Genomic DNA, 16,311 nt, shown 5'->3' with positions numbered 1-16,311 from the left:
GGACCTTATTACGTGAGCATAGTTTTTAATCAATTAGACAATAAAAAATAAAAATTAGACAATATTGACCATATTTTCGTGGTGTTTTGTAGCGTATATGTGAGGAATTTCAAGTTAATTTGACTTTGAGGCTTTATGTTGGATGTTATTTGAAACCAGCTAGAGTCCCTCCCCCTCCCAACACGAAGTGGAACAGCAGCAGCAGCTGGTTGGCAGCATGCAGGAAAGCTGACAGAACCAGGCGGCGGTTCTGGCGCTGACTTTGACCTCGACGCCAGCCAGAGGTTAGACAAGGAACACCTGCCTTGTCCTTCACGCACACATTCAAAGCTGCAAAGAGACGAGTAGTGATCGATACTGGAAAATCATCCCACTATTATCCAGGGTTTTAACAAAATAAATATTAACTTTGCACATCACTACAGACTATTCAACAAATAGTGCCCTTGCTGATGTCATGCAGTGCTGCTCTGCTGCCACCTGGTGCCTGCTAGTGTAATTACACTCCGAGAACAGTTAAAAGTTGGTTTAATTTTGAAAACACACCATTCAAGCCCATAATCGCTGTTTTTTATACAACTTTGAGATCATATAACTGTATAAAACCCGATTACAAATAAAAACTAATATTATTCACATTAATAAAGAAACAACTGGTGCTTGCTTAAAATCAAATAATAAAAAAAAGCAATAATCAATCAACTTTCAGGTTTGTCCTAACTCAATAATTCAACAATAATGCACAAAGAAAAGACGGCCACACACACACAAAACAGTGTAATTTTTACAAAAGCATAAAACACCCGGAAAAAAAAAACAGGCTCATTTAAGACATTTTAAAACGTTTGATTGGCACCGTCTGCAACCTTGCGTAAACTTCTCGTAGTCATCTATTTGTTAGAAATGCTAAAACACATTTGTGAGACGCTGCATTACCGACGCAAAAGCTTTGAAACTCTACCACAACAACAAAAGAAAATAAAATAAATTCGGATTTCACATAACCGTCTTGTAAACTGCGGAGTTGTTAAAGCTGCCTTTGCTGTTGCCGGGCAGATTTGTGTGTATCATGGTGAGCAGGTTCAAAGACAGCAAGGCAAATAATAATAATAAAATGAAAAGTCTGGAGTGATACTGCTCCGCTGTCCAGTAGTTTGGATAAGTCTCAAGTTTTCGTGGTTGATTCCCATATTCCATCCTTCCTTCCGCTCATGTGCTGCTTGGTTTCCTTGCAATGCAGCCTGCCAGATCCTCCAAATTCACAGCTTTGTGGCTGGTCAGCGCCACAGGAAATGTCCGAAAAAAACCTCCCGATGCAAAATCGCTCCATTTCAGACTTGTAAAACATGCAAGTTGTGCAGGATAACTGGTCCCAAACACCAGGAATAAGACAAAGTATCAAAGGAATATGATATCATGTACAGTCCAGTAAGAGGAGTGACTGGGTAAAGTTGCAAGGAAGATGGAAAACAGTTAAGCAAGAGTCATCCAAAGACGTTGGGAGAGTAACAACGACAGAGAGAAGAAGGCAAAGTGACCTTTTTAAAAAGTGTGGCAGCCATTGGAGGTCCCAATTTCCGGCTAGTTTGAGGATGGGGGGGTGTTCTGGGGCTCCGGTCGGCTGTTAGCGAGGTACTTTGCCCGCATGCTGGAGGTGTACTGTGTGTGAGAATCAGAGGACAATCATGAAATCATGGACACAATTGAAGTCAACAAACAGGTTACTCTCTGTGCGGGGTGTTCACAAAGCTTTCAACAGGAAGAGAGAAGGCCTTTGTGGATTTGGAAGGGACACAGGCACACAGAAGTCACACATGCATGGGGTCACTTTTCAAACTGAACACTAGGGGGTGCAAAAGTCTACTGATTCAAACACAAAGGAGAGGGTAGTGCATACAGTAATAATTCTTTTTTCAGCTGTGTAATTTTGGCCTTTTCTTGACATGAAGACAACCTTTTAGGGCCCGGAAACACAAACATTTAAGAACGAGAAAAATGCATTTTATAATAAGAACAGTTGTTGCTAAAAAACACGCTGTCTCTGCATCCATTTAGTACAATGAATCTTGAGCAAGCAACATCGCCCTCTACCGGCGGTCTGCCATGCATGTTAAAACAGCTCCAGGCGTGCTTCTCCTCGAATACTTCAGCCATTGATATTCTTTGATGAGTAGGTGGACATTTGTTTAGACGAGGACTCCATTTTTGAATGTGGCTCTTCCATGAATATTAATAAAGTGAACAATAATCCAAAGAAAGATGACAAAAGGGGGTAGTCTCACATGTCCCCTCCCTCCCCAGGATGTGAGAGGGGTTGCGGGAGGGTAACATGCAGCCCGGAGGAAGGGGGGGCCGCAGGCAACAAACAAATCAGGAGGGTGCGTACAGCTGGATCTTGGGAGGTTGCACTTGAAAGGGGGGGGGGTCTAAGGGGAGGTTTACAGGCCAACAGGTGGGGGGTTACGGGAGGGAGCGTGGTTAGTGTTGTTGTGTACCTGTTAGCATAGCAGACCAGAAGGTTACCAAAACGACCTCGAGCTCTCCGAAGGCTTTAACTGCCAGCTGTGGCCGCTGTTAGTGTGGGCGGGAGTCAAATACAACTGGATGGATTGGCCGAGGGGTCGAAGGGGAGAGAAAAAAAGACGACAAGTAGAGTATAGAGAAGAAATGTGAAGCTGCAGTGTCCAGGTCAGACACAAGAGGCAACGAGGGGGAGAGATAGGAGAGTGGGGCGGCAGGAGTTTGGACCGGAGAGATGGGGGTGTTGTAGTGTTGGATGTGGGATGGCTGGCGCTAATAACACCAGCTAAAAACTGCCAGCTTCTCCAAACGATGTAGGGTTATATAAAAAATACCCGCTTAAAAATCCGCTTGGAAGATTTTTCCGAATGAGGGATCTCCAGCCACGTTTACACAAAGCCGAAAAGGCACCAAACTCATTTTAGGGGGTCCGCACTCAACAGAACGGCTCGGTGGAAACGTGGCTGAAGGTGCCAGGAGGCGGTTTGTCGGTTTGAACTCACCGATGGGGGAGGAGACTCTCGTCCAATCAGAGGTGTGTTCTCACAGCGCGAGTTGGGGAAGTTGGCATTCTGGGCCCTGCAGAAAAAAAAAAACGCACACAAGCATCAGTATAGATTTATAGGTTATCACATGGCCTGATACCAGACAAACCATGTGATGATCTTATTATCACATACTATTTAATCATGAGCTTATTATCACGTACTACTTAATCAAAAGACCATTTTGTTTCCAGAAAATTGGTTAAACTCTATATTTTATCAGTATCACTGCCCTGGGCTTTGACACAGTATCATTTCGGCCTTTTCCCGTATCATTCATGGGCGGTTTCTAGGGTACAGGGCCAATTAATACTGTAGTATGTGATAAAGTATGATATAGATAAACATGGCATAGATAGATATGAACAGTGTTACATTGAGAAAGTACTCTGATTACTGATTAAAAGTATTTAAAAGTAACATGGATGGCTCGGTTGCCGTCTTACATGTACTCCGTGACAGGGGCGTTGCTGACGGTGTGCGCGGCGGCCGGGATGGACGCCTCGCTGCCGTAGCTGCTGCCACAGCTGTACAGGCTGGGCATGTGCACGCGGTACAAGTTGTCGTGGTTATGCCTCCCGCCACGACCCAGCGAGCCGTCGTCGCTGTCCTCGTCTGCCCTGCAAAACACAGCGCAGACACCGTCAGCCACCAGAGGGAGCCCCAGCTCTCTTTTGGAGAACATGGAGCCATGTGATCACGTTTGCTGGCATCATTGGCTTGCAGGGGAGAGAAGTTTCAAGTTAAAGCGCAGGGTGAGCAGATACAACACAACACTGGACATCCATTGCGTCATTAAAACTGCTTTGTAGGGACCACTGAGCAAGGGAGCTCCAGCTGTGATGAAACAGATGACCTTCCCTCCCCTCCTTCACGGGTTTGGAGGATCCCTTAATTACGTGACAGACTTTCCTGTGAAAAGTATTCAACGAGCTGCTAGACTAAATTCACCTTCCCACGGTGGGAGAAGATGACATCAACTCTGGCAGTAGCTGTGACAGATTTAGGCCGACGTTTTACAATTTAGCATGGGGGGGAGGAGGAAACGAAAACTACTTGAGGACACAGCTGGTGTATGACGGAAGTGAATGTAAAAAAAAAAAAAATAGTTTCTATGTCCAAACAAGCCGTTGGAATAAATGTTGTGAAGCCATGATTAATTAATAGGCTTGTCCTCATAAATCATTCCTAGCTGTACACACACACACACACACACACAAATGTGCCAGTAAAACCTTTAAAAAGCCTTTTGACGACCAGTTTAAGGGCTTATTTACCGCTTGCTGTGCCAGGTGTGAGGCACGCTGCAGACAATGGAGGTGAACATGAGGGCGGTGACAAAGGAGAAGAGCACCAGGTAGATGAGGCCCTCCAGCCCGTCGTAGCACAGCCCCGTCACGGCTTGGACGTAGTCCTGCAAAACGGATCCACGCATGAAGAACAGACTAATAACGATAAAACACTAGTTTCTAGTTAAGCATTAGATTCAAACTAGGTCAAAGCATTGAGCTCACAGTTGGCGCACACACCACACACACACACAGGAAGCAGCACATTTTCTCCAACATCCAAAAAGCACCACAACACCCCCCCTTTTTCTCCATCCTCTATGCATGGCTTGGTAATGGGGGAAATGCTTGAAGGAGAAGTAAGGGCAGAAAGAAAGAAAGGCTGCACATGTGCACTTGGACTTTTGGATTCAACTAAAGCACGTCCTCACAGCGGACAGGAAGTCCCGTGCATGTTGAGTGTTAAAGACAAGTGGAATCAGCTGCGCGGAAGAAAGGTGCCTTTTATGTAACTTTAGCAATCTACTGCGCTGATGTCACAACGCATCAGCACCCGCCTGGCTCCACCGCTCACCATGTGCAGACTGCGGCAGTCCACCAGGGCTGTAAGCTGATGAAGGCTGATTTCGGTGGTGTTCAGTATCGCCTGGATCTCCTCCAAACTTGCCTGGAAATGAATGAGGCGGGGGGGAAAAAACTGAGTAGCATGCCATGCATACAACAAAGTACATAGTAAACAATAGAAATGAGTGGTAATGCTGCAGCAGTACAGTCACTTTGTACTTTTTGTTTCTTTGTTGAACCCAACCTATTATCACTGCATATTTAAGCAAATGTTTACATATTTTAGCACATATATGCATATAAGAACTAAAATAAAGACACATTTAAAGAAGCTGTGATGACATGTATACTGTATATACATGGAAAACAACTAAAAAACAACTAAAAACCCACCTCTTTAAATCTGTTTTTAATTAATAACTTTTTATACCTGACTGCTGTGCCACGCTTTTGTATCTTTTACTCTGTTTACTTTCTTTTATTCAACTCCATTTCTCTGTAAAGCGTCTGAGTATTTTGAAAAGCGCTATACAAATAAAATGTATTGTTATTATTATTATTCATTCATTCATTTTCTACCGCTTTTTCCTCACAAGGGTTGCGGTGGGTGCTGGAGCCTATCCCAGCTGTCTTCGGGCGAGAGGCAGGGGTACACCCTGGACTGGTGGCCAGCCAATCACAGGGCACATATAGACAAACAACCATTCACACTCACATTCATACCTATGGACAATTTGGGGTCACATTTTGGAATGTGGGAGGAAACCGGAGTACCCGGAGAAAACCCACGCATGCACGGGGAGAACATGCAAACACACAGAGATGGCCGAGGGCGGAATTGAACCCTGGTCTCCTAGCTGCGCGCTAACCACTCGACCACTGTGCCGCCCTTATTATTATTATAAAACACTGGGGTCACTCGGTGTCAGTTACTATAATGTCCGTTGAGGCACACAAGCTCCAGAGTTGAACGCCGGAACAACAGGCTTTTATTGCAGGTTTCATCTATTTCTCAATACATCACTTCCTATCCGCCCCTCACTCAGCTCCCTATAGCGCCAGAACATATTTCCAGCAACAATTACAAAGACAAATTTATGTCTTAAATGCCTTATTTTCTCTTACTATGTCTCCTATATTGGGTAAAGTGAGAGTAAAGGTGACTGTAGGGTTGTTATTTCGCATCGAGAGGCCTCTAATAATGTTAAACCTGTAATTTATAAGGTTGTAAACACATTTTCTATGTTCCAACTGCAATATTCAAATTATACAGTAAGTAAGGAATCCTACTTCATGGAAATTCACTTATCACAGTCGGTTCTGGAACCAATTAACTATAATAAACAAGGAATTATTGTGTCTTAAATGCCTTATTTTCTCTTACTATGTCTACTATATTGGGTAAACTGAGAGTAAAGGTGACTGTAGGGTTGTTATTTTACATCGAGAGGCCACTAATAAATGTTAAACCTGTATTTATAAAGGTTGTAAACACATTTTCTATGTTGCAAATACAATATTCAAATTATACAGTAAGTAAGGAATCCTACTTCATGGAAATTCATTATCACAGTCGGGTCTGGAACCAATGAACCATGATAAATAAGGAATTACTGTGTCTTAAATGCCTTATTTTCTCTTACTATGTCTACTATATTGGGTAAAGTGAGAGTAAAGGTGGCTGTAGGGTTGTTATTTCACATCGAGAGGCCTCTAATAATGTTAAACCTGTATTTATAAAGGTTGTAAACAAATTTTCTATGTTCCAAATGCAATATTCTAATTATACAGTAGGTAAGGAATCCTACTTCATGGAAATTCACTTATCACAGTCAGGTCTGGAACCAATTAACCATAATAAACAAGGAATTACTGTGCTATCAATATTACGTTGGCGCCTGTGTAAAAAATGTCTGCCCCCTCACAAATGATTCCACCGACTCGGCACATTTCTCTGTGAAATCAGCTCCAGTTTGTGCCCGTCAACACACAGGGAAGACAATAATGGAGCGGCGCATTGAGCGAAAGGCTAATGCAGCTAAATGGACATAATGCAAGGCCCCAGGTGTGCCGTGCTTCACTGCGTGTCATCAGAAATGAGGACAATGAGTCTGTTAGTCTCGGTACGCTGAGACGTACCTGAGCTTGTTTGTATTCCCCAGTGGCCGATCGCAGCAGCTCCAGGACGTCGTCCTGCATCTCAACGAGTGCTTTGTGGCTCCCGGAAAGCTTCTGCAAGAGAGCGCGAGTACTTAGCAGCCGGCACTTGTCGTCAATTTTGTTTTTTTACGCTCATGTGAAACCATTCTGACAGTTTGTAGATGCATGATGGACACTGTAGGCACTATAGAATCTCTTTACGGCGGTGTTGCTAATGATAGATTCCCGCAAGCACTCAGAACCTTTGACTTATTCATGCAGTCAAACTATAGATTCTGTGCAAAAAAAGAATGTTCCATTTCTGTGTAACGCCGTTGGCTTGAAAAACATGCAGCGAGGCAATACACAGGAAACTGCTGCATGATGTGATTGTTGTTCTCGAGCGTCTTGTCTGAGGCGGTGGGTGTGACTCTCACTGTGCCCGCAGTTTCACACAATATAATGTACTGTATCCACATGGATCAGCAAACCGTGTTGAGCTTGTAAGCTACAAGCCTAAAAGTAAAGCTTAAAAGGCAAAACGCTTGTGATTGTAATTCTGTTTTTATAAGCCACAGACCTGCTGGAAGGGGTTGGTTTGCTCCAAACTGCAACTCAGGTAGTACTTGAGGATGTCTGTGAATAAAACAGACAAGAGGGAACAGATTAATATGTAGGATATACATATACAGGATATGTCTGTATTACATCATTGCTTTTCTGCCCATAATGCTTCCATCGATCCTGCAGAGAAAGTCAAATGGATGGAAAAAGATGAGAGCTAGAACCGAGAAAAGTAATTCATCACACTTTGTTCTTTGATTGAATATTAATGAGATGAAAGACTGGGCTTCCATCAGGAATAATAAAAATAAGTGGAAGCAGGATTGTAACAAACCAAAATGGTCGACTTTAATTTTAGAGCAGAGGTTCATGTCCGGTAAGGCATGTCTTTTTATGCTAATAAAGGTTGCTCATTAAGATTTATGAGCCGATGAGATTATCGGAGGATATCAGTGGAAAACGCATGCGCTCGATATCGTCTTATTCTAGTTTCGTAACGACGACCCCCTCCACCAATCATCAATTGGTGCAGCATTTGGGAGACGGATGTGATCATCCTATAAAGCCCCAGTCGTATACATTTAAAGTGATATGTTTTTGTATGTTTTTATAATTATACTATATTTTCTGGCCAAAATTGCATAATGAGGTAGAAAAAAATCATACATAAATCGCATTGGAGTATAAGTCGCATTTTTTGCGGGTAATTTATTTTCCAAACTACTTGACCAAAACAGACATTACGTCCTTTTGGAAGGCAAGTTTTTTGACAATAAAATAATAGAGAACAGGCTGAATAGTTGTAAGATATGCTAACACAATGGTTATTCGGCTACACAAAAAATAAACATGAACAGAAAAGGTGTCCAGTATTTATGTAACAAACTGTTTTTTCATTTATTAAGTCGCTCTGGAGTATAAGTCGCAGGAACAGCCAACCTATGAAAAAAAGTGTGACTTATAGTCCAGAAAAGACGGTAGGTAGCTGGGTAGCTTGCTATGTTTAAAGCTGCAGCTGTCTCTTGTGTCCTTGCAGTGATCCTGTGAGTGTAAACAAAGAATACATGTGACTATAGGGGTGCTATTTCATGTATGTGGGGCTCTAATAATTGCAAAAATCGTATTTATAAAGTCATAAAAATTTTTTTGCAATTTTTCCTTGAGCACACCCCAGATGTAACTGTCGAGGAGCGATCACCCCGAACCTAAGGGAAATACTTTATAAATGAGAGCATAAAAAAGCATTGACATATAATTGTGCAAATAGAAAGACAGAGCAGAGTTCAGAAGCTGAGCTGCAAGAAGACCAACAAATAATGACACACACACACACACACACACACACACACACACACTGTTGCGAGATGAGATTTCCCAACCAGGCTGACTCATGAGAAATTCAAGAGGATATCGACCACATCTGTCAGTCCAGCTCTTAACCCAAACAGCCACAAGGGAATATCAAGAACAGCACATTTCCTCCAATGGAACTTTTGTTTGTTTATATGCTGCTGAACAAAACACAATAAAAAAACACAAGGCTAACTTTGTATGGTTCTTTACTGATTGTCCTGCCCCACATTTCAACATTTTTAGCCTCTTAGCCGAGGGAAAAAATAGAAATGTATCTCCTGATAATCTAACTCCTTCCCTCCTTCCCTTCCATTCATCTTATTTGTCTCTACACAGGCCTCTCTATTAAAGTGGCCTTTTTACAACCATGCCTCATCATTTGACCAATTACTAAAAGGAGCTGTAGTCTACAGAAGCTTCTGTTCAGCCTAAAATGGCATCCTGTTGCCCTGTGACACTGCTGGCAGACACTTTTAGGGGCTTTTTATGAGCGGCGTACAAGGGCCACTCTGGAGAACAATGCCCTCTCACTGCTGCACAATAATCGCTGCATTGAGAGCAGCAAAAAAGGGGGGCGGAGATTCAGCTACTCACTCACGTGGAGAGGGGATCACAGCGAGAACACAACTCATCGCAACGTGTTAGTTGAGTGATTTGAATAAGAGTACCTTGATTGATGACTTCGTATTGGTCTGCCACTTGGGTGACGTATGTGTCGGGAGCCACGCAGAAGTCACTGGAGCTCTGAAAAGAGTCGTTCGTGGAGGAGAAGGGGGGGATTGTCAAAACCATAAAACACGGTTTGACACTAAAATGCTTCGAAGCGCATACCACAGAGGCGGCCAACTCCAGACCCAGCGAGGCCCAACTGATCACCAGAGCCACCACACCAAACAAACACACCCTGTCGAGAGGAGAACCACACATATGAAACTGCTAATTTAATACAGCGTTACATGGTAATGGTAATATTTCATTTGAACATGCATCAGATTACAATTGAATGCATCACATAATCAGTTCACAGTTCCACATGTCCAAAAGGGAGTAGGAAGAAGCAAAGCTTATTAAATCCTACCCCTCCATCTGGTACTTTTACAATCAGTAACTGTTGCATTTGTACACTTCCTGCTTTCCTAATATGGTTTAAGGTGTTTTTAATATATATTTTTTGTCATATACTGAAAGGTAATGCGGAAGTAGGATTCCTTATTCATAAATCAAATATTTTCATAGTTACTGCATAAAAAACCTGTTCATGACCTTCTAAATAGGGATTTAAACATTATTAGAGCCCCCTAGACCTAAAATAACACCCCTATAGTCACCTTTACACTCATAAGTACACAAAATAAGTGAAAATAAGACATATAAAACACAATATAGAGACACAATCTGCTTATTATGAGCAACTTTTTTGTAAAGTTGCTTGTAAATTATCGAGTTTCCTGTTCGGGCTTGTTTCTCTTTTTTGATACGCTTACGGCACGCTCATATCGTGATAATACTTTTGTACTTGTACATTTTAATAACAAACACACACAGAAAGTTCTTCTAATCTGTGAAAATACTACATACTTGTTTGATGATGCTATGTTAGATATGCATACCCATGTCTTCTGAATGCCATACATTGTAGTTTAATTCATTCGGCCATTTTTTATGCTTGAAAATGCTTTTGCATTACTGTGATATTGAGCCAAAATAAAAATGCTGAAAATTACAGCTTCCACATTTGGCTTTATGTGATGTTTGTTTTTTTTTTTTAAATATGTCTTCTGTAAAATGGTGGTTGTATAAATGGGTGGGGTCATCTTGCTCAGGAAATCATGAAAAGCCGCAACTTCAAAAGCGATTTTGCATTTGAGCACCTCTTCTCTCAAAAGTAAAGCAAACAAGTGAGCGTGATGACATTTTTCTCATGATTGATGGACCCATTCTACTGTTACAACATGAATAATATGCATAATAGGGAACCTTTCAATTGACAGCTGAACCTTTTTGATTCACATTAGCGCTTGCGAAGTACAATAATTCAGTACTTGATAACGCTGCCACTGAGTATATGGGCGAGTTACACGTCACATGACGTGGCGGTGACTCACCCAATTAGGGTCCCCTTGGAGTTGCGAATGAGGCCAAACAGCACCAGCAGACAAATGAGGACATCAAACATCAGCAGACCGAGGTAGCCCAGCCACCTGCGAGCGCAAAAAAAAAAGAAAAAAGTTTTTGCACTGCACTGTTGTGTACAAGTTCGATTAATCATACAAAAGGCAGAGAGCTGGGAAGGAGCCCCAATAAAAGTGAATGATAGCATCTGTGCTAGTTATCTTAAGTGCAGTGAAACCTTTATGAGCAAAACAAAATAGCCACAAGACTCGATCTAATGAGACCAGTATAGCACAAGAACACTGCACCATCCTCGGAGGCGGGACCTTATCTCGCTGCATGGCAGGGGGCAAAATACTAGAAAGAATAGTGCATCAGCATTGTTATATTGGAAGAAGCAACTCTTAGAATGCAGCTCTTGTATTAAAGCTACATGAGTGAATTAGGGTGCTTTTCTGTGCGGTTACGGCTCACCTGTACCAGTCATACAGCTCAATCCTGACAGCCAGTTCCTCCAGGGAGATGTCGGCGTTGTCCCAGAAGGGAATCTCCACCATCTGTCTGACCAGCTCGTCCAGCTGGCCCTGCAGCTTCTGGATGATGGACAGGGAGTCTGCATGCTGCGCGTACTGACCCTCGAGCTGCTGCAGCTTGTTATCCACCGTATGGTTCAGCAAGGACGTGCCGTTGGAAACCTGGGCCCAGTGAGGAGACAATCATGGAGAAGAAGGAGTGAGAAACATGGGATGGTTGAATTACGCAATGCTTGGTTGCAGTGTGCCCTCACCAGGTTCTGCACACCAGTAATTGTGCGGTTTGCGTGGCGCAGGGAATACGTCAGACGGTTCACTCCATCACAAGTCTCACCGTTTCCATAGAAACCGACAGCAATGCCAGCGCTGAGGACGACAAAGGGAATAAGAAAAGGGAGGAGAGACTGACTGGGAGGGGGGGGGATTTGCTTAAAAAGACAAACGGGGGAGGGAGATGGCGAGCCAGGGGAGAGGGGGCGGCGTGTGAACCCTACATTAACCCTGTCAGTTCAGACGCCACTTGACTGGGCTCCTTTTCAGCAGCAGAACCATGGGAACACGGTGGAATGGACCCTACGTAGTCGATGTTCCCCAAAGGCCACCGTTATCAGATCTTATGTGAAAAGCACGGCTTCATGTTGCAGCAAAGCAGGACTGAAATCATTTTCCCTATTTTGATGTGTCGAATTTGTGATTCATGCAAATAAAGAGTGGATATACAATTTCAGGGTGGAAAAGTCACACAAAAAGATGAAGTCAATATAGAGAATATTACAGTTCCGCAAGAATCAATAAAGCTGTATGTTTTGCTGTTTTCACATTTCACAGTGGTTAACTTCTTTTTCCACTTGTGTGACAAAGTAAGACTGTGGAATAATGGGTGTGACTTACTGTTGTGCAACTTTAATTATTTTTATATTACAACACTGTGGTTAAAAGCTGCACAGTGGTTGAGTGGTTAGCACGCAGACCTCACAGCAAGGAGACCTGAGTTCAATCCCATCCTCGGCCATCTCTGTGTGGAGTTTGCATGTTCTCCCCCGTGCATGCGTGGGTTTTCTCCGGGTACTCTGGTTTCCTCCCTCGGAATACCCGGAGAAAACCCATGCATGCACGAGGAGAACATGCAAACTCCACACAGAGATGCCCAAGCAGGGATTCGAACCCAGATCTTTCCGATGTCCTTACTGTGCAACCAACATGCGGCCAATATTCAAATTATGTTTCACTATCCTCAATGACGGCTGCACAGTTGGCGAGTGGTTAGCGCGCAGCTAGGAGACCTGAGTTCGATTCCACCTTCGGCCATGTCTGTGTGGAGTTTGCATGTTCTCCCCGTGCATGCGTGGGCTATCTCCGGGTACTCCGGTTTCCTCCCACATTCCAAAAACATGCTAGGTTAATTAGCGACTCCAAATTGTCCATAGGTATGAATGTGAGTGTGAATGGTTGTTTGTCTATATGTGCCCTGTGATTGGCTGGCCACCAGTCCAGGTTGTACCCTGCTTCTTATAGGCTCCATCACCCCTTTGTGACCCTTGTGAGGATAAGCGGTTGAAAATGAATGAATTAATACTATGGTTAACTTCTTTTTACACTTGTATGACAATAAAAAATGTTACTTTTGAAAAAATCCCTGTACAGTTCATAAACGGCGTAGTTTTGAAAAAACCAAGACAGACAAAAACTTTGAGACATTTAAGACATCCGATGAGTTTGTCTTTTATCAAGGAGGGTGATGACATGAGCACCACTTCCAGTCAGGGTTAGACCAGTCTAGTGGTGTTCAGCCAACAGTGCATCATTGTATTTCTCCCCTCTTCCTGGACCGCTAATCTCTTCCTCTCACGTTCCACAGTGTGACAAGGGAGGGGGACAAGAGCCGTGTCGCAGCAAAACATGACAGGGGGAAAACAGTATGGAAACTGTAGACAGTATCTTCTAATTAGTCTGTTTTGACAAGCGATGCTAAGCATGACGTCTTTATTCCTATTAGTGACAACCAGAGTCATTGTGATGCACTTGGTGTCCTCATCAGATCCCCAAAGCGCTGTTTTGTCAGGCTCTGAGTCAACTGTGATGGCTCTCTAGTGGCTCATAAACATATGGAAAGAAAACAGGAAACAAATCCAGATGGTACATTTGTCACACTACACATTTGTTGTCACTACAACATGCATGGCGTGGAATTAGTCTTGTGCTTCACACTGTTCGACCATCACAGCTACCTGCGTCCCGGCCGCTCACCTGCACACCAGCGTGGCGATGATGACACACCAGGCGGTGCAGCAGCAGTCGGCCGACGGCTGCTCCTCGTTTTTGGTGCGTCGGCAGCACAGCCAAATGGAGTAGAAGAGCAAGAAGAGGAGGTCCAGGGCCAGACAGGCCAGCGCCACACTTCCCAGTAGCAGGATGGACTGCATAAGAAGAGGGCGATGGAGACATAATGGATATATCATTATCGACAATGTCAGGATAATGGACGCCCTAGTTTGGAAGTGCCCTGGAGAGGAACACCACTCAGTATGTTGTGTTCCTATTAAAGTGGATTAAAACTTATTTAGTGGATTTAAAGTTATTTGTGTCATCATATGTTGTTGGTCATCTTATATACTATATATATACTTATATATATATACTTATATATGTAAATATATAAGTATATATGTACATATATATCCATATATAAGTGTATATATATAAGTATATATACATATATAAGTATATTTATACTTATATATACACACATATATATAAGTATATATAAGTACACATATAAGTACTTATATATGTATATATATATAAGTACATATATGTATATATACATATATAAGTATACATATATAAGTACATAGATATACTTATGTATATAGATATACTAATGAATGAATAAGACAACCCCTCTATTCCAAGACCAGGCTGTCTGATCAACATCGTCTTAAAAATGATTCTCCTCGCTTGCTAACTTGCTAGCAACCTTATCGCCACTTCTTTGTCACGGTCACATCTCTACAGATTACCGGTGAGACGACATGTCGTTTCTAGGTAAGTCTTAATAAAGTGACATCCACAGTGCCAACTCACAGTGGATATCTTACTTCAAACGCTAGTTCTATCTGAATAAAAGAGATATGTGATGCCAAACAAGGCTTGCGGTGTCTGTGATATTATTTGCTGCACATACTGTGTTTGTGTCAGTGCAACATTTGGTAAAGAGACAATGCGCTGATGACGCATATCTGGGCCGTGTCTTCCTGTTTCACACTGACTACAACTGACAGTCAGGCAGGCTTTTGCATACCACATATGTGGAAGTGCTAGATCGGGGTGTCAAAAAACAAAAAAACTTATGCGAAACAAAGAAAAAAAAATTTTGGACACCACAGGGAAAACAAAAAAAATTCTGTCTAAATACTTATTGCATATAAGCAAATGGTAAGTAGCCCCCCCACTAAGGTGTCTCGGCCTGGATTAGGACAATACCAGCTGGTGTAGAGCCTGGAATGGGCCAAGGCAGGCACATATATAGAAGCTAAACAGATGGTGACATAGATCCAAAAGTGAGGTGGAGGAAGAACAGGTGCTAATGAAAAAAAAAGCTTTAATCTTCACAGAACTTCAAACAATAAGTGTGGGGGAATCGACCATTTGGACCAAGATGATAAAAGACTCTTTGATCCTGGGGTTTTGCAAAATATGACACCTGTAAAGATGCAGAAAAGGTTGATTTTATAGATTATATTTTGTTGATTTACCTGTTGATATGTCCAGTCCTCCGGCTGGAAATCGCTGCTGGTTTGCTCGAACCTGAAGTTGAAATGAGGAAGCCGGTGCAGTAGGTTGACCCACCAGGGTGGAGAGTAGCTAACCACCGCCGCCATGGCCGCCGAAAAGTCCAATCGGTCAGTCAATTAGTAGACGGGGATGTCTGCTAAGTCTGTTCAGGAAACAAGTGTGTTCAACACTGAATAGTAACACTCTAATCTTCCACACAGTCCTAATGTGGGATATAGTACTTTGGAGGTCATTGTGTGGAAGTGACAGGAAGAAAAGCTCAACCAAAAATGCAATTTTCAATAAAAGACTATCAATTCTTTGTCTTTTGCTCCTGTTTCTCCAATTTAGCATTTTTAATGGTCACAATTACAGTATAGCAGTATTGCTATACTGTATTACTGTATATTGTAACAGTATTGCTAGCTTCATTTAGAAAGCTAGCAATCAAAGCACCAATAGTACCAGTTAACGTTTAGCTTGTAATGTCAACAATTAGCATTCATTCATATATTAGATAATTGAGGATATATTCGATAATTGAGGATGTTTAATTCGTTCATACCCGTGGTGAAGTCCAAGTTAAGTCGGCGGCTAACGTTAGCCGGTTTAGCTGCTAGTTAGTAGATGATAACAAGTCTCTTTTGTTCTTCTCGTCATTCTGCCGTACGGTTTGTTTACATCCTGCTGTTCAGAGCCGATCCGTCAAATGGTTTTTCACTTGGTAGTAGTTTTCATTCCGGCGACTTTGTCAAATACAAGCCTCCGACTGGGACCCTCCATACATCCGCAATGGATTCAACAAACGACTGTTGACGACACTGGTTCAGTTGACAAAACGCTTTGAGTGAGCCACATCCGCCCTCCCTGTATCCGCCCCCACTTTTTCGAGCGAGCCGAAATGACACATCAGCGCCA

The 16,311-nt window shown here is 42.7% G+C and overlaps 1 protein-coding gene across 2 annotated transcripts; it reads right to left on the bottom strand.

Annotated features, from left to right (window-relative positions):
* Positions 1–511: 511 nt before the first annotated feature.
* Positions 512–16,310, bottom strand: ttyh3a (tweety family member 3a). Of its 2 annotated transcripts, XM_058049867.2 has the most exons (16): positions 15,959–16,310; positions 15,375–15,556; positions 13,867–14,036; positions 11,874–11,985; positions 11,561–11,781; positions 11,080–11,175; positions 9,806–9,878; positions 9,643–9,718; positions 7,638–7,693; positions 7,058–7,150; positions 4,929–5,021; positions 4,343–4,479; positions 3,512–3,685; positions 3,024–3,099; positions 2,496–2,600; positions 512–1,659 (listed from the first exon to the last, which is right to left on the bottom strand). In XM_058049867.2, exons 2-15 carry the CDS (start codon positions 15,498–15,500, stop codon positions 2,520–2,522), a joined length of 1,584 nt encoding a protein of 527 aa, XP_057905850.2. In that variant the 5' UTR covers positions 15,501–15,556; positions 15,959–16,310; the 3' UTR covers positions 512–1,659; positions 2,496–2,519. The 2 variants fall into 2 exon arrangements, with proteins under 2 accessions (XP_057905850.2, XP_057905851.2); XM_058049868.2 differs by lacking the exon at positions 2,496–2,600.
* Position 16,311: the final 1 nt, after the last annotated feature.

This window comes from Doryrhamphus excisus, linkage group LG16 (assembly GCF_037039965.1).
Source record: "Doryrhamphus excisus strain RoL-2023G ecotype Guam linkage group LG16, RoL_Dexc_Guam_v1.1, whole genome shotgun sequence".
NCBI lineage: Eukaryota > Metazoa > Chordata > Actinopteri > Syngnathiformes > Syngnathidae > Doryrhamphus > Doryrhamphus excisus.
Note: the sequence above shows the minus strand (reverse complement) of the source record. Positions and strands in the feature narration are given on the sequence as shown.

Excerpts from the sequence above, each read along its gene's own strand:
- ttyh3a (XM_058049867.2), bottom strand. The coding sequence starts at position 15,500 with ATGGCGGCGGTGGTTAGCTACTCTCCACCCTGGTGGGTCAACCTACTG. Across the intron at positions 7,694-9,642 it reads ATACGAAGTCATCAATCAAG|ACATCCTCAAGTACTACCTG; the intron begins GTACTCTTATTC and ends TTTTATTCACAG. Across the intron at positions 3,100-3,511 it reads GCCCCTGTCACGGAGTACAT|GGCCCAGAATGCCAACTTCC; the intron begins GTAAGACGGCAA and ends TTTTTTCTGCAG.